Source organism: Chlorocebus sabaeus, chromosome 24, assembly GCF_047675955.1.
Source record: "Chlorocebus sabaeus isolate Y175 chromosome 24, mChlSab1.0.hap1, whole genome shotgun sequence".
Taxonomy (NCBI): domain Eukaryota; kingdom Metazoa; phylum Chordata; class Mammalia; order Primates; family Cercopithecidae; genus Chlorocebus; species Chlorocebus sabaeus.
Genome location: NC_132927.1, coordinates 45,745,315 through 45,772,302, shown reverse-complemented (window position 1 = coordinate 45,772,302; position 26,988 = coordinate 45,745,315). Strand labels below are relative to the sequence as shown.

General features: G+C 51.3%; 1 protein-coding gene across 2 annotated transcripts in view; it reads right to left on the bottom strand.

Moving 5' to 3' along the window:
* Window positions 1–8,019: 8,019 nt before the first annotated feature.
* The window catches only part of GALNT16 (polypeptide N-acetylgalactosaminyltransferase 16), a 98,065-nt gene continuing 79,096 nt past the window's right edge, over window positions 8,020–26,988 (bottom strand). Inside the window, exons 10-16 of one of the 2 annotated variants that reach the window (XM_007987109.3) lie at window positions 26,836–26,962; window positions 25,993–26,085; window positions 23,826–23,909; window positions 17,818–17,959; window positions 17,001–17,126; window positions 12,801–12,940; window positions 8,020–8,314 (exon numbers count right to left, since the gene is read on the bottom strand). In XM_007987109.3, the coding sequence (XP_007985300.1) occupies window positions 12,803–12,940; window positions 17,001–17,126; window positions 17,818–17,959; window positions 23,826–23,909; window positions 25,993–26,085; window positions 26,836–26,962 (710 nt within the window). In that variant the 3' untranslated portion in view covers window positions 8,020–8,314; window positions 12,801–12,802. The remainder of the gene's footprint in view (window positions 8,315–12,800; window positions 12,941–17,000; window positions 17,127–17,817; window positions 17,960–23,825; window positions 23,910–25,992; window positions 26,086–26,835; window positions 26,963–26,988) is intronic. The other variant, XM_073011110.1, reaches the window with a different exon arrangement.

Below are 26,988 nucleotides of genomic sequence, written 5' to 3'. Positions count from 1 at the left end.
TGCCTTAGCCTTTCAACAAATCCATTAGTATGGAAGGCAGCTTTCTAACAAGGTAGGTGCATCCCCATCTGTATGTACTGCATCATCTCTGCTGTATAATCTTTATTCTCACATTCATTGTCTGTTTAATCAAGCACTGATTGGCATCCACTTGCAAATGCTGCGTCTCCTATGCCTGATGAAAAAGAATTTTCAGTGGGTCAAACCTCACCTAATTTCATGAAAACGCAAGTCAACAGCCAAATTAAAAGAGGAAACAGAGAACAAACTGACAAAGAACAAACCCCCAAGACTCTCAGAATTGAGGGAGAACAGTAGGTTTATTGTACTGATCGCCACTTGTTCATTCATTCAAGAAACACTTACTGCAAGCACCCACTATGCACAGGGTACTATACTAAGTGCAACAGACAAGTCTTCGTCTTCATGCAGTCTGCAATCCAATTGGAGTACAGAAAAGCACAGGTCATTCCAATGCAACCCTGATTCAAGGTAAAAGCAGGGAAGTACAGGCACTCAGGGAACCTCTAAGGGGGCCCCTCATCCAGTGGCTAGGGATATGGGTGGAGAATCTCAAGGAAGCTCCTGGCATTGTCTCCCTTGAATTGCATCCATTTGTCCAATCCATCCCTGACAGGATTCCTCTGTCTGCAGGGTTAACAAGCTCGGCATGCCTCTGTCTTGAATGCGTGCCCCCTTTTAGAGCCGGGGAACCAGGGCTAGGACTGGGGTTGGAGTCAGCGCCTTCCAGGAGAGGCCCATCTTGCCTCAACAGAGCCTCACTCATTCATTCATTCATTCATTCATTCATTCATTCATTAGCAAACACTTACTGACCACGTCTTCTGTACCAAGCTCTGGCAGGCCAGCCGTGACAGGACAGATACTTTTTCCTCAGGGAGCTGGGGCACTCTTTTGGGCACCATGCCTCTTTTTCTTTATTTACTTCAGCTCATTGAAAAATGTTATTTAAATCTCACAGCACCCCTAAGAAGTAGTTATTATTACCGCTGCTTTGCTGGTGAGGGGACCGAGTTTCAGAAAGTTCGAGTAACTAGCTACAGGTTGCCCAGCTAGGAAGAGAAAGGCTACAACTCTAGGTTAGACTCCCAGCCTCTTCTCTTTCTCCTCTGCCGGGCAGACAGAATCCTGGGCTGGGAAGGGGCCTTCTGACAGCAGCTTTCTCTGTGTTGTTGATAAATATCTGTGGATCCTTCTCGGCAGCATGACTGCCATCCTCCCTCAGGCCTGGTGATGGCAGCAAGGCCATGCGCTGCATGGCCCCCACAAGCAGAGGGCACCGGCCGAGGACTGTCTCCGCAGCCTGCATCTTTTCTGCTCCACGAGGCAGGCCCAGGGAGCCCTAAATCCTGTCAGGCAGGGATGCAGACAAGGGTGGGACAGCTATGCTCTGAAGACCCCAAACAGAACCACTCTTCCTGCCTCATAACCTTCCCTCCCGGCCCCAATATTCAGAAGGTTTTCAAAGCCTTGTTGGAACATCAAGTCCCCTGTGGAACTCACTTTCCTTTCTTCACAAGGTAAAAGCAAGTGCCATGAAACAAGGTTTCAAAGCCAGACCAGCAGTCTTCCACTCAGGAACTAAGTGGGTGCCGGGACTCCCCAGCCTCCTCTCTCTGGTTAACTTCCCACCATTTCAGGCCACCATGTCTGAGCTGAAAAGTCTTGCCCTGATGGCTGGAGAAAGTCCTGACCAGCTGGAAAATTCAAAACTTTAGGGGCTAGCAGCTCTGGCCTGCCCAGGGTCGCATAAACATAACCCCAGGATTCCCAGACTGTTTCCAGTGTACAAGGCCTGACGACGGAAATTTTCCTCTTTGATCTGCCCCCACATCATACCCATTTTTCGGCTGAGAACAGTGAGGCTCAGGATGCCTAAGTGGTTGGCTGAAAGTCTCCCAGCTCAGAAATAGCTGGGCCAGGCTGGGCGCAGTGGCTTACGCCTGTAATCCCAGTACTTTGGGAGGCCAAGTTGGGCGGATCACGAGGTCAGGAGATCGAGACCATCCTGGCTAACACAGTGAAACTCCGTCTCTACTAAAAAATACAAAAATTTAGCCGGGCGTGGTGGCGGATGCCTGTAGTCCCAGCTACTCAGGAGGCTGAGGTAGGAGAATGGCGTGAACCTGGGAGGCAGAGCTTGCGATGAGCTGAGATCATGCCACTGCACTCCAGCCTGGGCAACAGAGCGAGACTCCGTCTCTAAATAAAGAAAGAAAAGAAATAGCTGGGCCAGAGCTACAGCAATTATTCTCTTACTGTAAGGCTGAACTCTCCTCTCCATCCCTGCTGTCCAACACAGAAAAGCAGCCAAGAAATAACTGAGATGGACACATTAGGTTATAATAATTTTAAATAAGCCTCACTGCTTAATGAGCATGCAGAGATCCAGGCACTTGGTGGAAGCTGTGGGGTTCCACAAAGCACCCTGGAGTCTCCACCTCAAGTGGACAAAGCCACAAGGCAGGGTACACACGGGTCTGAACAAGCACAAGATGTTTGAGGACAAATAAGGCACAGCAGAGAACCTTGAGGCCAGAGGGACATTGGGAACAAACAGTCCTGGCCAGGAGGCAGGAAGAAAACAGGCCATGCTGGTCATAGCCCTGGGCCCTGAGCCAGCTCAGTCAGGGGGCTCACCCTCCCCAGCCCCAGAGAAGATGCCTGGCCCCAGGCAGACCATTCGCAATCGCCTCCAGAGCTGCGTCACAGGACATTGTATTCTCGGGTCTACCGTGTTCTGTACTCCCAATTTCCTGCCCTGTGACTTTATTATTTATTTATTTATTTATTTAGAGATGGAGTCCCCTTCTGTCACCCAGGCTGGAGTGCAGTGGTGTGATTTCAGTTCACTGCAATCTCTGCCTCCTGGGTTCAAGTGATTTTCCTGCCTCAGCCTCCTGAGTAGCTGGGATTATAGGTGCGCGCCACCATGCCTGGCTAATTATTGTTTTTTTAGTAGAGACAGGGTTTTGCCATCCATGCCAGGCTGGTCTTGAACTCCTGAACTCAGGTGATCCACACACCTCAGCCTCCCAAAGTGCTGGGATTACAGGCATGAGCCACTGCACCGGGCCCCCTGTGACTTTAGGTGCTTCGGCCTCTCATCCTGTTTCTACATCTGCAAAATGATGACTGTGGAAACAACCTTGGCCCACCCTACCTCTGTTCTAAGAATCAGCCATGTAAGGATATGGGATGTGGGGACAAGAGCTCTCAGCCTGTTAGAGCTTTGCACAGGGCCTCAGTGTCCTCAAGTGCAACATGGGGATAACAGCACATACACGTCGATGTTCTATGAATATACAAACAGATGCGTGAAAGGCAATAAGGAGCAGCAAGGAGCATGGACCCTGGATCAGACTTCATAATTTTAAATCCTGGCCCTCCATCCTGCTAGATGGGCAATCTTGGGCAGATAGTTAACTTCTCTGGGCTTTAATATCTAGTTTGTAAATGGGGTGGTATTGAAAATACCTGTCTGATAGAGTTGTAAAGATCAAAAAAGATAAAACGTGTGTCTCAGTGTTTGGTCAGTGACTGACAGGACCAGTTATAAATGTCATTGAATGGAGTACTCATAGAAAGGACTTTGCCATGTAACTCATGGTAAAATGTATGCCCATCCTGCAGACTGGAGGATGCAGCACCGATTCCTTGATTAATCGATCTTCTGAGGCAGAAGCTCTTCTAGAATGAAGTCAGCCATATGTGGCTGGTATTGGGGAAGAAATTCATAAATCATGCAAAGCGAGCCTGGCACGTGGCAGCTGGTTCAGTGGCAACCCTCAGCCCAGCCCAGTGCCCACTCTCCCTCCGCCTCAGAGGGATCCATCACTGCCCAGAGCTCTGTGGCAGGCATTTTGCTTAGCAGAGGCAAGGCCCGCAGCACCCAGCTCTCTGAGCCTTCTGCACCACGTGCTAACATGTGGCCCCCATCAGGGAACCAGAACCCATCTCAGTCACCAAAACAGTGGCTCTCAAACCTGAGCATGCATCGGAATCCCCGGGAGGCTTGTTAAACTCAGAGGGCTGGCCTTACCCCCAGAGTTTCTGATTCAGTAGGTCTAAGTGGGGCCCAACGGTTTGCATTTCATTTCTTTCCTTTTGTATTTTTTCTTTTCTTTTTCTTTCCTCTCCCTCCTCCTCCTCCTCCTCCCTCCTCCTCCTCTTCTTCTTCTTCCTCCACCTCCTGGGTTCAAGGGATTCTCCTGCCCCAACCTCCCAAATAGCTGGGACTACAGGCACTTGGCACCATGCCTGGCTAATTTTTGTATTTTTAGTAGAGACGCGGTTTCACCATGTTGGCCAGGCTGCTCTTGAACTCCTGGCCCCAAGTGATCCATCTGCCTCAGTCTCCCAACCAGCCTCTTTTTTTTCTTTTCTTTTTGAGATAGGGTCTCGCTCTGCTGCCCAAGCTGGAAGTGCAGTGCTGCAATCATAACTCACTGCAGCCTCAATCTTCTGGGATCAAGTGATCCTCTCACCTCAGCCTTCTGAGTAGCTGGGACTACAGGCAGGCACCACCACACCTGGCTAATTTTTAAATTTATAGTATAGATGAGGTCTCACTATTTTGCCCAGGCTGGTTTCAAACTTCTGAGCTCAAGTGGTCCTCCCACCTTGGCCTCCCAAAGTGCTGGGATTATAGGCAAGAATCACTGTGCCTGCTGGCCAAGAGTTTGCATTTCTTTCTTTCTTTTCTCTCTCTCTTTTTTTTTTTTTTCCGAGACGGATTCTCACTCTGTCGTCTGGGCTGGAGTGCAATGGCACAATCTCAGCTCACTGCAACCTCTGCCTCCTGGGTTCAAGCGATTCTCCTGCCTGAGCCTCCTGAGTAGCTGGGACTACAGGTATGTGCCACTACACCCGGATAATTTTTTGTATTTTTAGTAGAGACGAGGTTTCACCGTGTTAGCCAGGAAGGTCTCGATCTCCTGATCTTGTGATTGCCTGCCTCGGCCTCCCAAAGTGCTGGGATTACAGGCGTGAGCCATCGTGCAAGGCCAAGAGTTTGCATTTCTCATAAGTTCCCAGCTGAAGGGGCTGGTCTGTGGGACCATTGACAGATGCTCCTGTGGGAGTGAGTTTAAACCTAGCTGTTTATCCTTGGGCAAATTTCTTCTCTCAACTGAGCCTCCCCTCCTCATACATAAAGTGAGTGTATCAGAACCTACCTCGTTGGGGTGCCTATGGTAGCCTTACTACGATTCTGGGTACCCAAAAAGTGCTCAATCTGTGTCAGTCCTCAGCATCACCAACATGTTGAGACAACTAATGAATAGGGAGGGTGGAGTTGTGACGATATCAAACTTGTAAGAAGTGAGAGGAGGCCGGGCGCGGTGGCTCACGCCTGTAATCCCAGCACTTTGGGAGGCTGAGGCGGGCAGATCACAAGGTCAGGAGATCAAGACCACGGTGAAACCCCGTCTCTACTAAAAATACAAAAATGAGCCGGGCGCGGTGGCGGGCGCCTGTAGTCCCAGCTACTCGGGAGGCTGAGGCAGAAGAATGGTGTGAACCTGGGAGGCGGAGCTTTCAGTGAGCCAGGATCGCGCCACTGCACTCCAGTCTGGGCGACAGAGCGAGACTCCGTCTCAAAAAAAAAAAAAAAAAGAAGTGAGAGGAAAAATGGACAAATCTATATTCCGTGCTTTCTGTATGCAATGTACTAATTCCTAAATGCCAAAATGCTTTATCATTAAAAGACAAAACAAAAACCCAGTTAGAATGCTTTATCTTTAATTAATTCATTCAGGAAACAAACATTTGCTGTAAGTCTGAGAAGCAGGCTCTGTGCTATAGCAGTGGGAGGTATGAAGCTGGAGCAGGCATGGTTCCTGTCAGCAAGGAGCCACAATCTAACAGAAAAAAGAGGATGAGACGAGAGAAGACGGGAACATGCCACAGCGTACGGAGGAAGGTGATGACAGGCTGGGAAGGAACACTCAGCACCCTGAAGAAGCAAGCTGGAGAGGTTCTTTTCAGACAGGTGGGGGACCAGGAAGGGGTTCCTTGTGGAACCAGCATTTATTTGTCTGGAATGGGTAGCATTTAACCCATGGAGTTAACAAAGTATGAGGCAGAAGAAACAGCAAAAGCACAAACAAGAGAAAGCAGAAAGCAACTTCACACTACATGACTCAGGTCAGTTTGGCTGACTGTAGGGTGAGGAAGAGAGAGTGGGAGCTGAGGTTGGCCTGGCTGTCTGCTGTCAGGCATTGGATAGTTGTGACCATCAGTGGTTCACGGGGTCCTCTGAGAGCATTCCACGTCCTTTGTGGGGCAGGTGTTCAGCACACCACTGTGGGCTTGATGATGGGCGTGATGATGATGCACAGGTGTGAGAGCTTGCGTGGTCTAGGAGGGGGAACCCCCAGGAGCTCTAAGCACTGCCAAAGCCAGCTCAGCTTCCCAGCATCCTTCAGAAGGAGAAGTCAGTCCCAAGCCCCCACCTGATGGCTGCAGGACCAAGGCCACACCGCACACCCAAGAGAAAGCCTCCAGTGCCACTCTGCTGCTCCACCTGCTGTCCCCACAAATTACTGTGACCTGATTTAACCTTAGCATCCCCCCACTCTCCCACCCCCATGGAGACCAAGGCTCTGGAAGGCAGAGTCATCTTGGGCGAGGGGCAGCCCCTGCCCTTGTGAGCAACCTGGGGCTCTGCAGCTGCCCGACAGAGTTGTGGGACCTGAAGTCCACCCATGGGGAGAGCCGCAAGCCTCCTGCCATGCTGAGAGCAGTCTCTGACTCAAAATGTGGGGAGGGGCCCAGAGACCTCATTGAAGTGGCCCTACAGTAACTGTCTCCAGAGACTCTTACCTCCTGGTTCTCCTGCCAGAGAGTCCCTCAGACTCTACCGCCATCCCTGGTTTCCCATCCAATTGAGGGTCTCCCAGCTGGGGACTTTCTCCACCACTGCTGGGCTCAGACCTTCAGGTCCAAGATGTGGTCCCTACATTCTTCTGGCTCCTGGGGAATTACAGTAAGGAGTACAAGGGTAGCCTTCTTTCCTCTTGACTTCTCCCTCTTGTGGTGAGTCCAGTGCTGAGTGCCAGGGTACTCAATCCGGGGCCCAGCTCTTCTTGACTCTCTCCTGCACAGCTGCCCCTCCCTGGGCCTCCAGCTCTCCTTCCTGGTGCATGGGAGTTGAAGACTTAAATGTGCAAATGCATCACTTGGGCCGCTCAATACAAACGCAGGAATTTTGAGCCTCCCAGTCTTGGTCACACCCAGGAGCATACAGGTCTACAATCCCTCCAGGGATACTGAGCAGGTTATCTGGACCACATCTTGAGACACATATTTGAAAGACAAATCGTTGAAAGACAGGCTTTGTTTTCAGATGGCTTGAGGGGATCAGAAGCAACCTGAGAGCATGGCAAAAACAAGTCTTTCCTGGATCACCTCCACTATGAGTATCGTTCTCTCCAGACAAGCCTCACTCATTCCCATGACGAGTCCCACCTTCCCGAAGGAAGAATACTGAGCCCTGGAGGAATGGTCCCTAGCTCAAGAAGCACAGGCTGTGTCTGTTGGGGTTGAAATGGCTCCCATAGCTTCCTTCTAGAATTCTCCTGTTGTGAAGGCTAGTCTACATCACCATGATGCTGCCTGCAGGGTAAAAAGCCCAGGCCACCCAGCAAGGTGCCACCTGAATTGCCAACTCTGCTAGTGTGGCCAGTGGACTTCACCGGACCTTATCCAGCCCAACCTTTATCCAGCCCTGAGGCAGACATTGCCTGGAATGTCATTTCAAGCTGTCCTGGAAGCATTGTCTTCTGGGAAGAGAGCACCAGCTCACTGACACCCTGCATGAGAGCTCCCTCTCCTTGCTCCCATAGCTCCTGCCTTCCCCTGCAGCTTTTATCATGTGGTATCACAGTTGCTGCTGATTGGTCCATCTCCTCTGCTAGAATATTCGTTCTCGAGGGCAGGGACCATTTCTGTCTTGTTTACATTTGTGTCATCCCCCCTAGCAAAGTGTTTGGCATGTAGCAGGCACTCAGAAAATGTTTATTAATAACAGTAATAACATTTTGATTAAGCATTTGGAAAGGGCCAGAGGCTTTGCGATCAGGCTTCACAAAAAAAATCCTTTAGGGCTATGAGTACCCCATTTAACAGGTAAAGAAATCAAGGCTGAGAGATGAAATAACTCATTCAAGAGCTTGGCCGGTGCGCGGTGGCTCACGCCTGTAATCCCAGCACTTTGGGAGGCTGAGGCGAGCGGATCACAAGGTCAGCAGATCGAGACCATCCTGGCTAATACGGTGAAACCCCGTCTCTACTAAAAAGACAAAAAAATTAGCCAGATGTGGTGGTGGGTGCCTGTAGTCCCAGCTACTCGGGAGGCTGAGGCAGGATAATGGCGTGAACCCGGGAGGTAGAGCTTGCAGTGAGTGGAGATTGCGCCACTACACTCCAGCCTGGGTGACAGAGTGAGACTCCCTCTCAAAAAAAAAAAAAAAAAAAAAAAAAAAAAGGAGCTCACAGCTGATAAATGGCAGAGTAGTGAGGGATCCAGATGACTGGGTATTTTTTTAAAATTTAATTGAATTTTTATTTATTTGTAGAGATAGGGTCTCGCTATGTTGCCCAGGTTGGTCTTGAACTCCTGGGTTCAAAGGACTCTCCCAACTCAGCCTCCTGAATAGCTGGGACTACAGGTGTGAGCCTCTGCGTCTGGCTTGAATGGGTCTTTAGAGTCCACGCCCCTAGTACACTCTTCTCCACGCTTCACAGGGCTGTATTCAGCAGGAGAAGGTGTCCTCAGATGGCTCTGGAGCCTCAGTCCAGGTCAGCTACTCAGCCCAGCTGCCAGGCCAGGAGAGAGTAGGCCCTCCCCTGCTCCATCTCCAGGTCTTTCCTAAGTGCCTGGCAGTGAAGACCTCTTCCCATTAGAGAAGCTGGCTGGGTCGCCCCCTCCTTCTGGAGGAGCACTGACTCAGACCATCACAGGGACACACAAATACCAAACACACTGAGAACATTGTTGGCAATGAAATTACAGACATTATAAATGCCAGCCTTTCCCTTCCAGGTTTCCTTTCCTGTTCCCTGGTGGGAGAGGACCACACCCCATGCAGTGCTGGGAGACACCCCCTGCAGGCCTTGGGGTGCTGGAACCCTGGGAGGACAGTCATATTGTCCAGGTTGTTTCTCCCAGCTGCAAATGGAGACAGCCTTCCTGAGGGGCCAGGGGGAAGAGCCCTTATAAAAACTGAAGCCAAGTCACAGAGGGCCAGGGATCCAGGAACTGCTCCCTGCTGTACAAATGGGAGTCTGGCCCTGGTGCAGAAGTCCCTCCTGCCGCCCCGCCCATAGGCTCTCGTCGGACTCTCCTGCCAGTGACTCAACTGTTAATACTGAGCCTGGGGCTTTTGCTGATTCCTCTGGGGGCTGGCTAAAGGCTGACAGCCTTAGCTCCCAGGAAAATAACTGGGTGGCACAGAAAATGGCCTTTGGGAGAGGTAGGTTTGGAGGAGAGAAGGCAAGAGGAGAGAGCCTGACTCAGGAGGAACAAGAACCAGAGCCCTCCAAGGCTGAGAGTGAAAATAGATGGAGAGTAGAAATGGGGCTCAGTACGCCAGGAGGGAGCCCTGAGTAGGCGGTGGGTGGTGGGCTGTGCTCCCTGAGAAGATGGAGGGATGGATGGGGAGATGGAGACTGCAGCCAGGGTCTTTTACGGTGACTTGCCTCCCAAGCCCAGACCAAGCTGGACATTGTAGCCAAGGCGTATTCTCTGCAGCCAGCGAGGGCTTTGCTCCAGGCTCTTCAGGCCCAGGGGTCAGAAGTTCTGGGTAACTCCAGATCAGCAGCCCTACGGCAAAGTGGGGCTGAGGGCAGAAATGGCTGTGTCCAGGAGAAGCTAGTGGTGTGCTGGCCTGCCAACCGCAGTTCATATGTGTGTCGTAGCAGCGTTTATTTTTACCTGGGTAGGTTCAGCTTCTGATCACAGACATGGTGGGGGTTTTCCATTGGTTCCCATGGGAACATCAGGCAGAGCATCTGCTACCCAATCACGCAAAGCTGGTCTGGTAAGACTCTTTTCAGAATTATTTTGCTGTTTTACCCAGGAAGTGTGTCCTGCCTGAATTTGTACCACTGCCTTCTTGTGTGGTAGAGCAGGGGAGGGCAGCTCCAAGGGGACAGGGCTGGCTCTCAGGGAAGGAGAGAGGGCTGGCTAAAGGCAAGCATGGCGGCAGGGCCATACCAATTTGGAGAAGCAATTTGCTGTCCAATTTGCCCCAAGTAGGATCCTGTGATGAGGCCACAGGTGCCTGGACTCCGCCCGACCTGAGCTGGTTCCTGGTTTTGGTCCAAGGCCTGCCCTGGCAGTAGGGCCACCTGTTGGCCCCCACCAACAGGAGCAGTCAGGAGTTCCTGGGGCACCACAGGGCATGGAGGCCGACGAGCAAGCTACCAGGTGCAGCAGAGGGCTAGACTTGAGCATGTACAGTTTCACTTTTACAGAAAGGAGGCCCTGACTTCCCCCACGCGGCAGGGGAGGGTGGTGCTGAAGGGCTAGGCCTGGAGGCAGAAAGGAAGGCGCTGGTGCGTGTGGACATGTAAGAAGTGGTTTTATTCCAGGTGTGTGTTTCATAAAGACGAGGTCCTCAAGGACAGCTAGTGGCACATGCTTTGGTCAAGAAGAGGAAAAGCAAAAACAGAATAGGGCTGAGTTGCCACAAAGGACTGGCTGATAAGTGCAGAGCCTGATCTGACCACAGCAAAGGAGAGACCCTTTTGAAGGCCCCCTGGCCAGCAGTCCTCTTACATTCAAGAGGAGAAGCCCCCACTCCCCAGCCCCAAAGGTCCATGCCCGAGTGTGGCCCAGGCCTTCTAGTCCATCCTCTGGGGAGAGGCCTTTGCCCTGGGCCCGGTTCTGTCCTAAGCTGTGGCTGGAGGCTTCCCAGATGAACAGGGGATCTGAGGCTGCACCTGGCTGTGGAAGAAACATCACGACAAAGGACGGGCAAAGCGTGGCCCTGGGGGCGAAGGGCCCTGCACTGGCAAGTCCAGGGGTGTGCACTCGGGCATGGGAGCGCTGCTGAGAGGACGCTGGTGAGAGTCAGGAGGCGAAACTGCTGGAGAGCCCTCCAGAGCAGGTGCTGCGGACCACAGACACTCGGCTGCTGACCCCAAGGGCCGCGTGGAGGGAGCAGGCGATGGCAGTTTGAGCACACCAGGGAGGAAGATTAGGGGGTGGCAGCTTGGGCAAGCAGTGGCTTCAATCCAGAGCAGAGGTTCAGGCCCCTTGGGGATCAGGGACCTCTTTTAGAAGCCATGGACTTTCCCCAGGAAAATGCATGTATGCACACACATGCAGTATTTTAGGGACAATTTCAGGAGATTCCTAGACCTTCTGGAATCCATGAACTCTACAGGTGTGTGGATCCTTGGCCTATGAAAGACAGGGGGCTCCTGTGGTAGGTATATCTGCCCCAGGCTGGTCTGCTTTGTAGGGGAGACCCCCAGGGTCCTGGTACCAACAATCCTTTGCCCAAGAGCCAGTGGGGCAAGGGAAGCAGGGCACAGGGATAGCAGGAGCAGTTCCAAGACTAGGCCATGGGGTAGATGTGTGAATGTGTTCTCAGCGGCTGTGAAAAGGAACTGGGAGTTCTCTACACAAACAGGAGCCACAGCCAGCCTCCCAGCCCAGTGCAATAGCTGACACTTCAAGAAAATCCCTCCTGTAGCGGGGAGGGGAATAAGGGTGATGTTGAGCCCTAATGACTTAGGGGCTGTTCATGGTCCAGAAAGGAGGTTCCCTTCTTTCCGACCACCCTGACCCATGATGCTGTATTGACAGAGGCCAAAATCTTTGAGAAAGCAGGAGTCAAAAATGACAAACAAGGCTGGGGCTACTCGGGGGTGTGTGTGGCTACCCGTCCTCTCAGTGGGTCCTGGCCGCAGGGACAGGGCACTAGCTGTTCCAAGAGAGAGGTCTCAGCCTGACACATGGCCAAACAGAAGCGGAGTCTGTTTAATAAACTATGCCCGAATCTTCCCCTAGAGATCCCTCTGCAGCCTTTTGCTAATGTGGGCACCCTCAGGCACAGGACCGGAGGCAGTGTCGGGCTCAGACCCCGGGGCTGGTAAAGTGTGGAAGGGACTGCGTCCTGGGTAAGAGACCTTGTTCTTTTGGTGCTTTGCTGCTCTTCCATCCATGTTCATTTGCAAATTACCCATCCTTTGCTGCCAAGATACCATCCGTCCCCACCCAACCCAGTGCCACCCTGGGCTTGGCATCTCTGACAGGTCACCAGGCTTCTCACCTCCTTCCTGTTCTTTACCTGCTCCTGCAGGCTGCCCCTCTCCCTTCAGCCTCTCCATCCACACTGCCCAATTCCCCCGGCCCTGCCTGCCCGCACAGCTGGGCCTCATGACCCAACAGACCCCTGTGTGGGCTTCTGTCCTTGCTCTCTCCAGGCAACGAGGGGAGAGACCACATACTATTGTCCTGGCCCCAAGAAGCGCCAAGGGAGAGGACAAAGAGCCAGGGGCACCTACTCAGTCTCTACCCAGCAACAGTCCAGCACCCTGACCATCTCCTCTCCCGGGGCACGGCCAGGACAGCACTGAGGGCATCGGGGCGTGCCCGCCTGCGCCCTCCTGGAACAAGCTTTGGAGAACGTGTGTTGTGGTGGGTATTTGCTGATGGTCCTGGCAGAAATGTGGGAGATGGGAACAGCCCGCTTTGCACTCCCCCACCCTAACCCCCTTCCAGTCCCAAAGTCTCATGCAAAAGGTACAGGAGGCCCCGGGGCTACCGTCATGTGTGTGGCAACAGCTGCCACTGCTGGGCCTGGGCGTCAGCCTGACACTTGCTGGTCACCAGCTGGGCAGGCTTCGTCTCCAGGCAGAGGCCACTGACTGAATGCTGGATGAAAGATCCTTTTCTCCTCCATTTCTAGGAGGAACGGAGATGGGTTAAGAGAGGAAGGAAAAAACAATGATTTAAAACAATAATGTTGTACTTTCATTTCACATGCATGTACTCAACCCTTGTATATAATTAGGACACATCCCCCTCCTTTTTTTTTTTAGGCATGATCTTGTTCTTGCAGTGGTGCCACCATAGCTCACTGCAGCCTCGAACTCCTGGGCTCAAGCAATCCTCTTGCCTCAGCCTCTGAGTAGCTAGGACGATACATGCACACCACCATACCCAGCTAATTTTTAATTTTTTGCAGAGACCGGGTCTCGCTATGTTGCCCAGGCTGGTCTAGATAGATCCACCTGTCTTGGCCTTCCAAAGCACTGGGATTACAGGCATGAGCTACCATGCCCAGTCATGCCCCTCATTTAAATCAGGCTGTGTATTCCTACGTAAGAGGCTGCCCCCATCCTATCCTAACACCAGCTTTAAGCCCTGCCCTTCCCAGCAGGGGTCTTGCTTCTGTAGTTTGCAGAAGTTCCTGTCCAGATCAGAGGAGGCAAAGTTCCTGTGTTTATTTACAATTTAGCTTGGTTGCCACGTGCAAATCTCCTTTTCTAGCTTCTGTGTAGTTATTGGGCCCAGTTTCTTACATGGCATCAGTTGCTGGGGCTGAGGATTTGCCCTCTGCTTTAGATGGGCTCTTGTTCTTCAGGTCACCATAGATCCTGCCTGGTCCCGACTTTTCTCCTATGGGGGTTTTCCCAGCAGCTCCCTGTAGGCACTCGAGCTTGTCAGTCCTGGCCTAGGTAAATCTTTTACTTCTGCAAACATGATTTCTTCTTCCTACAGTCCTAAGCTTCTGACCTGTGAGGCCAGTTATCTACACCCCGTAGTGGGAAGCTGCCTTCTTTGTAGGGATGAAGTGTGGGGCCAGCACGGTGGTGGGAGACTGGAGGTCTCGCATCAGAGTCATGCAGGGGCTCCTGGTCAGTGCCTTCACCTCCTGGTGCCTCCCCGTCCCCGGGTTTGACAAGGGGGAGAAGAGTTGCTCCTGTAGAACATTAGGGAAGTGCCTGGATGGAGGATGGAGTGTTGCTTGGAACATTTATGAGAAGGGATGAGAGGCAGAGACCTAGGTCTCAAGGCTCAGGGAAAAATAATAGTAAGATAGGTCCATTTTGGGTTTCTCTCCTATTTGCCTCCCATGCAACCACCTCCCCTCTTCCTTCTCCTCTCATTCACCGTGTCTTTGATTAGAGGCAGGAGTGCTCATGACCATGTGGAGGGAGCCCAGAGGGCTCTGAGGGCAGTGGGTGGACAGGGAGCAGCTGGGGGGAGAGAGATGAACCCACCTGGCTGCAGGGATAGGACTAGGGCTGCAGGGATAGGGCTAGGGCTGCAGGGATAGGGCTAGGGCTGCAGGGGGTTGTGCACATAGGGTGGAAGGCAGGTGCGGAGCCTGGGCTCCCAGTGGGAATGCAGGGATGTGAGGGGTAGGGCCAAGACTCAGTCTCTCTGGGCCCACATGGTCTCCGCAGGAAGCTTAAAGGTCAAGAGCCTTTGGATCCCCCCCTCCTATTTCTTCATGCTCTTCTAGTCCTTGACATTTACCTCACGTAGGCCAAACCTCCAGCAACGCCCAGCTGGAGAGAGTATGGCCATCCTCACCCCAGGGAGTCTTGGTGCTTAGTGCCACCTCAGCATCTAGCCTTCTGTAATATAGTGGCTCACTCCCTTCTTTCTCTTCCACTAAAGTGCAAATTCCCTGGGGGTCAAGGACCATGTCCTTTCATCCTTGTGGCCAACATGATCTGTACATTCTCTGGTACAAGGTAGGCACCCAACGTCATTTTGTTTTGTTTGTTTGTTTGTTTGTTTGAGACCAAGTCTCACTCTGTCGCCCAGGCTGGAGTGCAGTGACACGATCTCGGCTCACTGCAAGCTCCGCCTCCTGGGTTCAAGCGATTCTCCTCCCTCAGCCTCCTGAGTAGCTGGGATTACAGATGCGTGCTACCACGCCCGGCTAATTTTTGTGTTTTTAGTAGAGACGGGGTTTCACCATTTTGGTCAGGCTGGTCTCGAACTCCTGACCTCATGATCTGCCCACCTGAGCCTCCCAAAGTGCTGGGATTACAGGTGTGAGCCACCGCACCTGGCTGTCATTTTGTTTTAAGATGAATGAATGACTGAATCACCCAATCATTAGGAAGTGCTCCCTAAACAGCAAGATTCTCATTTTCACTATCAGTGCTATTAGGCACAATCTCAGGGTTTCCTGACTCTCCAGGCCGCTCAATTCTGGGCTTGTCTGAGAAACAATATCACATCACCCACTGTCCCATCTCCACATCTTGGTTCTTACAGATTCATTGTGAGGTAGGCAGGGGAGGGAGCCTCTTATTTTGTAAGTGAGGAGACTGAGTGAAGGGAGGGGGAGGGAAGACTGAGCTGGGGCCTGCTGACTCCATTACACCAGGTCTGAGGTACAGGAGCCTCTCGGATACAGGAAACCCAGCTAGCCTTGGAAACAGGACCAGCAGGGGACCAAGAAAGACGGCTGGATTCCAGAAGGCATTGGCAGTGGGATAGCTGCTCATCCTGTCCTCCTGGGAGAAGAGGGGCACAGGTACCCAGAGTGCCATCAGGAGCCTGGCAGGACTTGCAGGGGCAGAATGAATGGGGCCAGGGAGATTCCTACACACCCCATAGGCTGCGTCAGCACAAAGGGGGAAATGGGTGATTCAGCCCCAGAGGGGCAATTGAGTGGAGGTTTGCTCGGAGATAATTCCTCAGTGGGAGAGGGTGGGCGTGGGCTCAAGGATTTGCCCTCAGAGAGGTGGGTGCTCTAGATGCAGGGGACACTGCAACAGTGTGTGCCCACTGCAGGGCAGGGCCGAGGGTGGACTGCATCCCCCCACCATCCAAATGTGCTTCAAGTGTCCCACAGGTCCAGCAAGTGGGCTAGGCACACAGATCCTTCAGACACACACAGGCTAGAGGGAGAGGATGTGGCTGCTTTCCAGAATGGCACAGCAAACTGCTGTTCATCCTTTAAAAAACGTGCCGACTCAAGCAAAGAACGGGGGGTAGGTGGAAAACCCTGCAGGCCAAATCAGAGAGGGAGCACCCTCCTCACTGCCTGCACCGACGGAGGCGGGCACAGGGAGGGCTTCCGAGGAGGAGCGTGAGCAGGGGAAGCGCCGGAGCAGCCTCTGAGCCGTGGGTCCCATTCCCTGGGCGGCAAGGGAGCCCTCCAAGACAGGAAGGGGCAGCACAGAAGGGAGCTGGCTGGCTCTGGAAATCCAGCCTTTGGTTCCACTGTCACTGGTTGCTGTGTACCCTGAGCGAGTGACTTCACCTCTCTGTGCATCAGTTTCTTCCCTGACCCTGACCTGTCTCCCAGGATTAGTGGTGACAGTGTGGGTGAGAGTATCGGACGAATGGAAAAGGCAGTGCTCACGTGAGGCTGGTCATGCCAGCTTGGACATCACTGTGTCTGGATCTCAGTTTCCCTAGTCTGCCAGCAGTCAAGAAATACTTATTGAACATCTACTATGTGCTGGGTTAAGACTATGTGCCTAGAAGTCACACTGACCTGGGTCTGAATCCCAGCTCCACCCCTTCTCAGCAGTGTGATCCGACTTATATTCTTTAGATTCAGTGAGCCTCAACTTACTCACGTATAAAATGGAGGTAGTACTAGAACCCACGCCACTGGGTGGCTGGGAGGATTAGATGAGATGATCTATTTCAAATTTCTAGCACAGGCTGTCAGTAAAAGCTAACACTTATTTGAACTGTGGTGGTTGTCAGGAGCCAGGCATACAGTGTTAACAAGACAAGTGGTCCCTGCCTTCACGGAGCTCACAGCCTGGCAGGATGGCATTAAACGAATAATTACCCAAAGAAGTATTTCCTCATGGGCAGAATAATTGGCTTGACCTAGACGCTGACTTTGCTCCCCACCCTCCAGATCCTCCTCTGAAGGGCTTATTTGAGTCAACCAGGGGCTCCCCTGCCAAGGTCTGCCACCCTGAAGCACGGTCCCCTGGGGCTGCTGGGCCTCTGTGCTGCAGGCAAGGAGACTCACCTGCTTGCCTTCTCTAGGGTTGCACATCTGCAGTATGACCGGGGATCCGGGGGAAGACATTAAGGTGGAGGTGGCAGCCAGGCACTTCCCCTGCTGCTGGATGAGGTGGTCACTGAACAGCCACGCCTGCAAGGCAGGGAGCAGAAAGCCCAAGTCAAAAAGTACAGCGATGGGTGGGGAGATGGGAAGATAGGGAATAAATCAAACACACGGCATGTTTTTGTAAGATTTCTACAAATAATTGTAGGAGCTAGGGTGGTTGTATGGGTATTCACTGTACAATTCTTATTATTTTTCTATATGTTTGAATTTTTTGATAAAATATTGGGTTGGGGGAGCTTAGCTGGAGCTGGCCAGAGGGCAATCAGGGCTGTGCCAAGGGACTGTGGGGGATGAGAGAGAATGACAAGACATGGAACCAGGGCAGCCGAGAGCTGCTCCTCACTGGAGTCTCCATGACCTGCTTTAGTTTCGATGTGGGTGCAACACTCATATGTTGGACCCAGGTGTGCACAGGAGTCTTGAACATTGTCTGTCGCATGAGCTGAACCCAGCTGGATCTCAGGAGAGAACTGGGCACTATCTGGGCAGCACTTCTCCCTCGGCAAGCACAAAGCAGGTGGTGCACACGAGTGACAGGCTGGAAAGGGGATACGAATGTGTAGGACCAGAGTCTAGGGGCCCCTGGCAAAGTGGGTTTGTGTAAGGTGTAGACAGAGGAGGAGAATGAGTAGGGGGAAGTCCCTCACCCCACGCCTGGGCAATGTCCCCAGCTCTCTCCCACTCCCATTCCTACCTGAGGTCCTAAGCAGCTTACCTGGGCGGGCTGGGGGTTCTTGGCAGACCCTCTGCAGATCCCCATGCCAAGCAGGAAGTCACCAGCTGTGTTCTGGCCCTGAGATTCTAAGCAGTTCAGCCCCTGCTTAATGATGCCAGGGAGTGCTTCCTTCACAGGGATCCTGAGAGAAAAGACAGCAGTCAGGCTTGTTCTCTGCACCCCGAGGCTTACCTTCACCCTCTGCCAGACGCCAGCATCCCATCAGCTCCGGGAGCGCCGAGGTGTCTGAGGGAAGGGGCCTGGGAGCAGCCTGGCCAGCAGGGGAGGGGAGGAGCAGGAGTGGCCTCTGGGAAGGCTGGGCCTGGGCCCCAGGAATTCTTCCAAGTGGCTCTGGGAGCCTGTGCCCTGGAGGCTGGGCCTGAGACATAGAGGATGGGGGAGCCATGGGTGGAGCTCAGGCTGGAAAAACAGAGCCCCTCAGTCCAGAAAGAGGAAAGCCTCAGGAGAGCCTGGGGCCGAAATGTATGCTCAATAATCAATCCCAAAATGACAGGGAAGGGAGCGCTTTGAAGGGGCAAATTAAACACAAATATGAAAATGTGTTTAATCTCAGTAATGATTAAAGAGCTACATATCAGAGTCACCAATGTTTATTTACCGTGCATGTACATTTGTACACACACACACACACACACACACACACACACATTCTTAATGACAATGCCCAGTGTTGGAAACAGCTGTGAGATTGAATCTTCTCACACCTTCCTGGTAAGAGCGTTGATTAGCACAGCTTCTCAGGAGGGCAGTGTGCTATTACATCTCAAAGCCCTTAAAAATGCAAACACCTTTGACCAATATTGCCCCTTGTAGAAACATATCCTACAGAAATAATTATAAATGTTGTAAAAGATATTCATCTCAGAGTGGTTGATTATATTGAAAACACCAGAAATTTCTAGATATCTAACAACAGGAGCTGGGCTCTAAATAAATTTGGATTCATCCATAGGATGGAAAACTCTGTAGCCATTAAAAATGACTTATGGCTGGGCATGGTGGCTCACACCTGTAATCCCAGCACTTTGGAAGGCCAAAGCAGGAGGATCACTTGAGGCCACGAGTTCAAGACCAACCTGGGCAACACAGAAAGACCCCATCTCTACAAAAGTAAAAAAAAAAAAGTATCCAGGCACAGTGGCACATGACTGTAGTCCCAAGTACTTGTGGGGCTAAGGTTGGAGGGTCACTTGAGCACAGGTGGTTGACGCTGCAGTGAGCCATAATGCCACCACTGCACTTCAGTCTGGGCTTCAGAGTGAGACCCTGTCTCAAAGTACATAAATAAAATAAAATTTTAAAAAATAACTTTGTGAAATAATACTTGCTAGTATGGAAAAATGTTCACAGCACACTATTAAGTAAAACAGGCAAGTTTTAAAATATTATATTATTATTATTATTATTTTTATTTTTTAGATGGAGTCTCGCTCTGTCGCCCAGGCTGGAGTGCAGTGGCGCGATCTCAGCTCACTGCAAGCTCCGCCTTCCAGGTTCACACCATTCTTCTGACTCAGCCTCCTGAGTAGCTGGGACTACAGGTGCCTGCCACCACGCCTGGCTAATTTTTTTTGTATTTTTAGTAGAGACGGGGTTTCACTGTGTTAGCCGGGATGGTCTCAATCTCCTGACCTTGTGATCCACCCGCCTCAGCCTCCCAAAGTGCTGGGATTACAGGCATGAGCCACTGCACCCGGCCAAAATATTATATTATTAAAACACTGGTTTTAATAATATAAATCTGGCTGTCCTTCTTGGTCCCCTGCTGGTCCTGTTTCCAAGGCAAGCTGAGTTTCCTGTATCCAAGAGGCTCCTGTGTCTCAGACCTGGTGTGATGGAGTCAGCAGGCCCCAGCTCAGTCTTTCCTCCCTCTCCCTTCACTCAGTCTCCTCACTTATAAAATAAGGGGCTCCCTCCCCTGCCTGCCTCACATATGCACAGGAAAATAGGCTTACACACACACACACACACACACCTTATAGGTAATAAGCCTGAGGACGCTGCTGGCCCCAGCTGCTGCAGGCTTGCATACCTGAGTTCAGGTTATGTTCGTTCTTGGATTAAGGACTCATCAGGCCTGGGAGTTATGGGGAAGCAGGAGGGGTTACAGTCTAACTGTGTGCCTTCTCTGCCTCCTGTTACCTCTGTCGGTGAAATAATCTGGGCCTGGGGGGTTGGGCCATTATAATATGTTTGGCATTCTTTGATGTGGACATCTGTAGGATCTAGACCGAACCAGGTCTTCCTTCCTCAGGGCTGGCTAGAAGCCGCAAAGTTCCAGAACTGATCAGCTCACAAAAGGCTCAGAGAGACCCTTTCAATTCCTCTCCCACACCCCTGGCAGCAGCCTGTGCCTCTCCAGACTCCCTTTGGGAGGCCGTGCAACTTTCTAGCAGAGGTGGCAAACCGCCGACTGCCAAGCTGAACCTGGACCCTGGACATGGTCTGGCCTGCATAGCGTGGTGGTTGTTGCTTTTAATTAGTTGGCAATACTGAATGATTTTAAGGTTACATAGAAACCTTCAAATCTGAATCTAGCTTCTCTTGAAAAAACTGGAAGATCAGGCCACAAGGAGCTTGCATTCCAGCATGGCACTAATCCGCTGCGGTGAGTAGCTGCTGCCCCTCTGAGTGGGGCTTTTGCATCACAGTTTGCCACAGTCCCCACAACTCTCTATTGTCTCATCCCTACCCATTTGACTTATTGACATCACCTGCCTGACCACTGTAAGAATTTGTAAGAACCCTGCCACGTGCAAGCATGTTGAAGGGCAGGAGCTCCACACTCTCAGCCTCATCTAGGAGCAATGTGTTACATTTCCCTTCTCTGTAGCGACAAGACGGGTACTGAGACCTCTTTTATAACTGCTCAGGGGGAATACAGCACGAGGGCCAGGGGTTGTTCCAGACCTTGCTACTCCCCTGTTGCTTAGAGTGTTGTGCAAGCTGATCAGCTTTCAGAGGTGAGGTGGACACTGACCAAGGTTGGTAATGCCCAGTGATGCTTACGGAAGAAACCCTAGGCTTGGGAACAATCTCAAGATCAGATGCAGCTCCTAAGCTGTCACTGTGGTAGCAGTTGTGGAACAGCTGGGACAGCAGTCATCGCCACCCTTCCCCAGCTCCCCAGCAGTGACAGGCTAAGCTGTCCTGTTTGTCAGCAGCCCTCTAAACTCTGCATCCACTTTCTTCTCTATGGGTCTCTTCCCTGTACACAGGCTGCCATTAGGTCCATTCCCCAAGACACTACTTCTTTCTGTTAGAAAATTGACATACTGGTTTTGTTAGAAGAAGAATGCTTACTGCCATTTGCTTGGAATTACTGTCATGGATGTGCCATGTCTACTATGCAACTAGCACCCTCACGAACATGATGTGCTTGTGCAATGCACAGCCTGAACAACAGTTCCTGACAGTCCTAATGCAAGTAATAAATTAGCAGTTGCTGAGGCCAGCTGCAGAGCTCTAACCTGGAGAAGGGGCAGAGCCATGGCAGGCGTAGGAGAGCAAAAGCCTCTTCTTTCAGCCTCCTCAGTCTCCCCACTGACTGTTTGCAAGTGTAGGCAACTATTTAGGGACCCCCTGTTTGGAGGAAAGTCGGTTATCACTCAGGCCTATGGGTCCCCTTTCTAATCAACAAATTGATCCACTCCTGGCCCATCACCCTGGGAACTGGGGGTGAATAATCCAGCTAGGAATGAGGTCTGGGGTTTCCAATTTAGCAACAAAAAATTATTTTAACTTTCACACAGTGGCAGAACAAACAGAAGAAGACTGCTGCTCCTTTCGGCGTAGCTGGTTCATCTACTCTCCTGCCTTGTGATCGAGTCAGGTTTCTGAGAGTTATGAGACATTTCTTCCCCTTGGTCCTTGGGGGTGTCATCAGACCCTGTGGCAGGGCACTGGGGTTGGAGAGGAACGGCATTCCCAGGCCTCCCCCACTCTTCCCACAGGCTGCCCAGCTCGTGCCCTAGGACTGGAACTAGTGGGCTTCACCCAAATGTTGTATGAACACTGACACAGCATAAAGAAGTGACTGCTCTTTTTTCTTCAGCACCTCAGAAATGATGCATCTGAATGAGCACTGTCCCCTACAAGTGATCACTTCAGAAAGTTGCATTTTCATAAATTAATGTTCTTCCCATCACAGCTAGTGTCCAGGGAACTGGGGTTATCTAGGCCACTGACTTTCTCCCAGTGACACTGCCGTTGCTCACATTGTTCTGGGACTTCTTGGAAATTGCTCCCAGGGTCAGTTTAATCTCGTTCCTTTACAGTCATGCTGTATTTGGGACCTGGGATTATAATTATCTGGGTTAATCATCTAGCTTATTCACTGCACTTGGCTACAACTTAATGGTGGCTGTTGGCCAAAAATCAAACCTGTCCTCAAAGGGACAAAGATTTGCCTCTTTCAAGGATATGCAAGCTCTGAGGGGTGAAGAGTTCTGGAAAGCCGTGGCAGCGTCCTTGAGAGAAAACTGGCAGTGGTGGGAAACGTGCTCCCCAAGGTGACAGCTATAGAGGGAGCATGTGGCTTTTATACATGATTGAGGTGTACGGACTGTGCAATTTATTCCATTAAAAATATTTACTGAGTGTCCATTTTATGACAGGCACTGTTCCAGGTGCTGGAGATAAAGCAGTGAACAAGCAGATCAAAGCCTCCACCCTCATGGAACTTACAGGCAAGTTCAGGGAGCTACAACAAAATTGACCAGATAATGCTGATGATAATAACGGCTACAAGGAACATGAAGACGACGATGCTGGGGAGGGAGGTGGAGCTGCAAACTCAGAGTGTTCAGGGAAAGTCTCCCTGGGAAGAGGACGTTTGAGTCAAGACCTGAGGAAGGTGAGGAAATGAACCACGTGGATGTAACCAAGACACTGAAAAGGCCATCGTAGCTTATTGCCCACCGTCCTGCTGTGAGAGTGGACACATATTCCTGGGTAAGTACAGCCTGAGTGCACATACCATTTGCATTTTGTTTTCTCATTTGCCAGAGCAAACATTTCCCTGTGTTTTCTTCACAGTTTCTATGATTATAATATTAATGGGTGCACAATATTTGTTTAGATCTATGTATGGTGATTCACTGAACCCAACCCCTATTGTTGATTCTCTCTCTTTCTTTTCTTTTTCTTTTTCCTTCCCTTCCCTTCCCTTCCCTCCCCTCCCCTCCACTCTCCTTCCTTCCTTCCTTCCTTCCTTCCTTCCTTCCTTCCTTCCTTCCTTCCTTCCTTCCTTCCTTCCTTTCCTTCCTCCCTCCCTCCCTCCCTTCCTTCCTCCCTCCCTCTCCTCACCTCCCCTCACCTCCCCGCACCTTTCCTCTTCCTCACTCTAACACCTAGGCTGGAGTGCAGTGGCATAATCAGGGTTCACTGCAGCCCTACCTTTCGGGCTCAAGTGATCCTCCCACTCACAGGTGTGTCCCACCACACCTAGCTAATTTTTTGATTTTTAGTAGAGACAAAGTCTCATTATGTTGCCCAGGCTGGTCTCAAACTCCTGGACTCAAGCAATCCTCCTGCCTTGGCCTCTGAAAGTGCTGGAATTACAGGCATAACCCACTGTGCCTGGCGGTTTCTCATTTTTTCACGGCAGCTATTGATCTACTGGTCAACAGCTTCTGCTTTGGTTGCTTTATTTCCTTAGGATAAACTCCCAGAAGGGAGAGAACAGGGCTAAAGGGGACGAATGTCCTGCAGCCTTTGCTATGTAATGCAATGTTGTTTCCTAAGGGGATAATGTCCACTTCTAGGTCTGAGACCATTAAAAATTTGGTTCCCACCACACCTAATTTATAACTCCTAGTAATGCCCTCTCAGTTCCCCCAGAGCCTTCACAGGAAGATAAAACCTGGCAACTAGAAAGAGCCAGATCACCGGTGTTGAGGAGATCTAAGGGTGGGGTGGGGCCCAGGCTGCTGGCCCCAACCACCCCCCACCTGCCTGGGGGATGACAAGATGAGGGCTGCACTTACGTGAGCTCTGGGTAGACGTTCTCCAGGTACCAGCGGAAGGACTTGCAGTTCATCTTCTTCCTCTGCTCTATCCGCGTCGCCACACTGTAGGAGGAGGCAGGGCTCGGGATTTGGCCTGCCAGTGTGGAAGGCAGCCCCAGGGAGGACGCCAGAGGCCCGTCCCCCAACCCCAGGAGTCAGCCCCCTCTTCCCATCTGTCTCAGGCAGGCAAGGACGAGGAGCCTTCCAGCCTGCCATGTCCAGCCCTGGCCACTTGTCTGATGTCATTCTCTGACCTGCAAGCTCAAGTCAGGTCTCCTGCCTATTCCTCACTCCTTAAATTCCTGCCTGGAGCTCACCTTTCAGGGTGAGCACAGACCATACGGGACCACGTCTTTCTCTCAGCGTCTCACTCCTTGAGACCTCAGTTAGCAGACCATGAACTGGTCTTTATCTGTGCAGAGTTAACGAGAAGTACAGGAGAAAGGTCTAACAGCAGGAAGAGCAAGCTATAAACATCTTTCAGGTGTGCTGGCAAATAAAACCATTAGATGTGTCCTTGGGACACAGCCATCCTCACCTTCCTCAGGTACACCCACCACAATGGCCACTGCTTGACACCCTCGTCACCAGCTATCTGAGCCTCAGTGTCCTCTACATTCTTCTGGGGACACAACCACTCGTCTGAGAAGGCTTTTGTGAGAATCAAGCGAATTAAGGGTACATGAAGCACTTAGCACAGGGCAGGTGCTAAGTAAATGTTAGTTCCTCATTACAAGAAATATTTAGTGACATAACTTTTCTTTTTTCAATAAAAGTTAGATAGATATGAATAAATAGGGAGACGATTCCTTGATGATCATTAATTGTGTTTTCAAACTGTTCTGACCACAAGCTTAAGTAGGAGATAAATATCTTACATTGTAATCTAACATGCCCCATGTACAGTCGGCCCTCAGTATCTGTGGGTTCCGCATCCATGGATTCAACCAACCTTGGATCAGAAATACTCAGGAAAAAATTCCAGGCCAGGTACAGTGGCTCACGCCTGTAATTGCAGTACTTTGGGAGGCCAAGGTAGCCAGATTGCTTGAGATCAGGAGTTTAAGACCAGACTGGCCAACATGGTGAAACTCCATCTCTATTAAAAACACAAAAAATCAGCTGGGCATGGTGGCACATGCATGTAATCCCGGCTACTCTAGAGGATGAGGCAGGAGAATTGCTTGAACCCAGGAGGTGGAGGCTGCAGTGAGCCTAGATTGCGCCACTGCACTCTAGCCTGGGTGACAGAATGAGACTCCATCAAAAAAAAAAAAAAAATATTCCACAAGGTTCCAAAGCCAAACTTGAATTCACCATGCATTGAGTAGTACATTGAATCCACGCAAATGAAGTGATGTGTAGGCATTGTATTAGGTACTATAAATAATCTAGAGATGATTTAAAATATTCAGGAGGTTGTGCATAGGGTATCCAAATACTACACTATTTTATGTCAGAGGCTTGAGCATCTGTGGATTCTGGTATCCATGGGGGGTCCAGGAACCAATCCCTTGTGGATGCAGAGGGGCGACTGTACATGTGTAGGTACATGCATGCACACACATGCACCCACAACTGAAATAAGAGTTTCATAAGGACAATACTAACCCTTAACTGCAATCAACTCTCATTTTCTATCCTGCTCTGTACTAATCTAATCTATAGTGTTCTACTTCTCTCTCTCTCTTTTTAAATGCTGGTCACAACCCACTAAATTGATTTCACAACCCAGCTGCATTTTGAAAATGCTTAACTAGACCATAGTCACAACAGTCCGTGACAGGAAAATAGGCTAACAGATCTCAATTTTGAACGGGGGTGGAGGCAGAACCCCAGATGCTTTCTGCAGGCAGCCCCTTCCTAAGCACTCCCACAGATGCCTGTTTTCCTGCAGGCAGCTGTGGACGGGCAGCTCTTTTTCATAAGCGAGGCTTCTCTCCCCATGCGATTTCATGCTCCTCAAAGCCTAAGTCTTGTCTCTGCACTGCATTCCCTCCCAGGACCCAAAGAAGCCCATTAGAGTGGGAGCTCAGTGGCTGGGGAGGTTGTGGGCGGTTCCCTGGCGTACACACCACTTCGTATTTTGCTGGGGTTGTGCTAATGTGGGTAGAGAGAGTCAGACAGTGGAGTTGGAGGGGCCTACCTGCCGAAAGCCTTCCCGATGGCCGAGGGCCGGGCCTCATAGTAGTATTGCTTGTATTCATCCATCCACACTTCTGCAGTGCGCTTGGTGTTCCTAAAAGGAGAGGAAAGAGCAAAATAAGGTCACCAGGGAAGCCACAGGGTTAGCGGTCAGGGTCAAGATGAATTGATCCATGAATGCAGGGCAATGAGAATCTCAGGAGCAAGGTGACACTTGGATGGTACAGATGAGCACAATCCTTTCGGAAGACAGTCTGTCAGTACCCATCGACTTTGTAGGTATGCAGCTAGACTTGGGCAGCTGCTGCTCCAAACCCTGTACAAATAAGCATGAGCTCGACAAGGTGAAGAACCATCCACATGTACGAGGGTGCTCATGACAAGCCCTTCATCCTCCCCTGCCAACCTCCTCAGGACAGCAGACCATGGAGTGGTCTTCTAGGACACTACCCACTCTCCCTTGAGACTAGTGCACCCTGTAGCTGGGGATAGGGATGGACAGATGGTTGATCAAGTCAGGGTTGGGACACTGGCATCCATGACCAGCACTCGGGGCTCAATGAGTGGAGAGCATGGCTTAGTTGGCAATTTGGCCAATTTTCCGAGACTCACATGGATAAAGGAAGTCAAGCCAAGAGAGACCTGGTGGCAACTCCCATAACTTCATCCCTCCACCCCTGAAGGTACCTGCAATCCCAGGAGGTTACCAGAGGGGGCAAATGGGGAAACTGAGGCCCAAGAAGTGAGGTGGCTGCCCACAGTCACATAGCGATAACTGGCAGGGCTGGGGGCTTGGGCCTTGGTGTCCTGCTCCGAGTCCCGTGCTCCTTCCTCGGTGACCTACCTGATGTAGGTGAGGGCATTACCCTCAGGGAAGTTGTAGGGGTGTCGTTTCCTGAAGACATGGCCCACCCGGCTGCAGGGGACGATCTCCAGACTGCCACCACACATCCACACCCTGAAGGAGAGCTCTGCAGGAAATGGTAGCCGTCAGGAG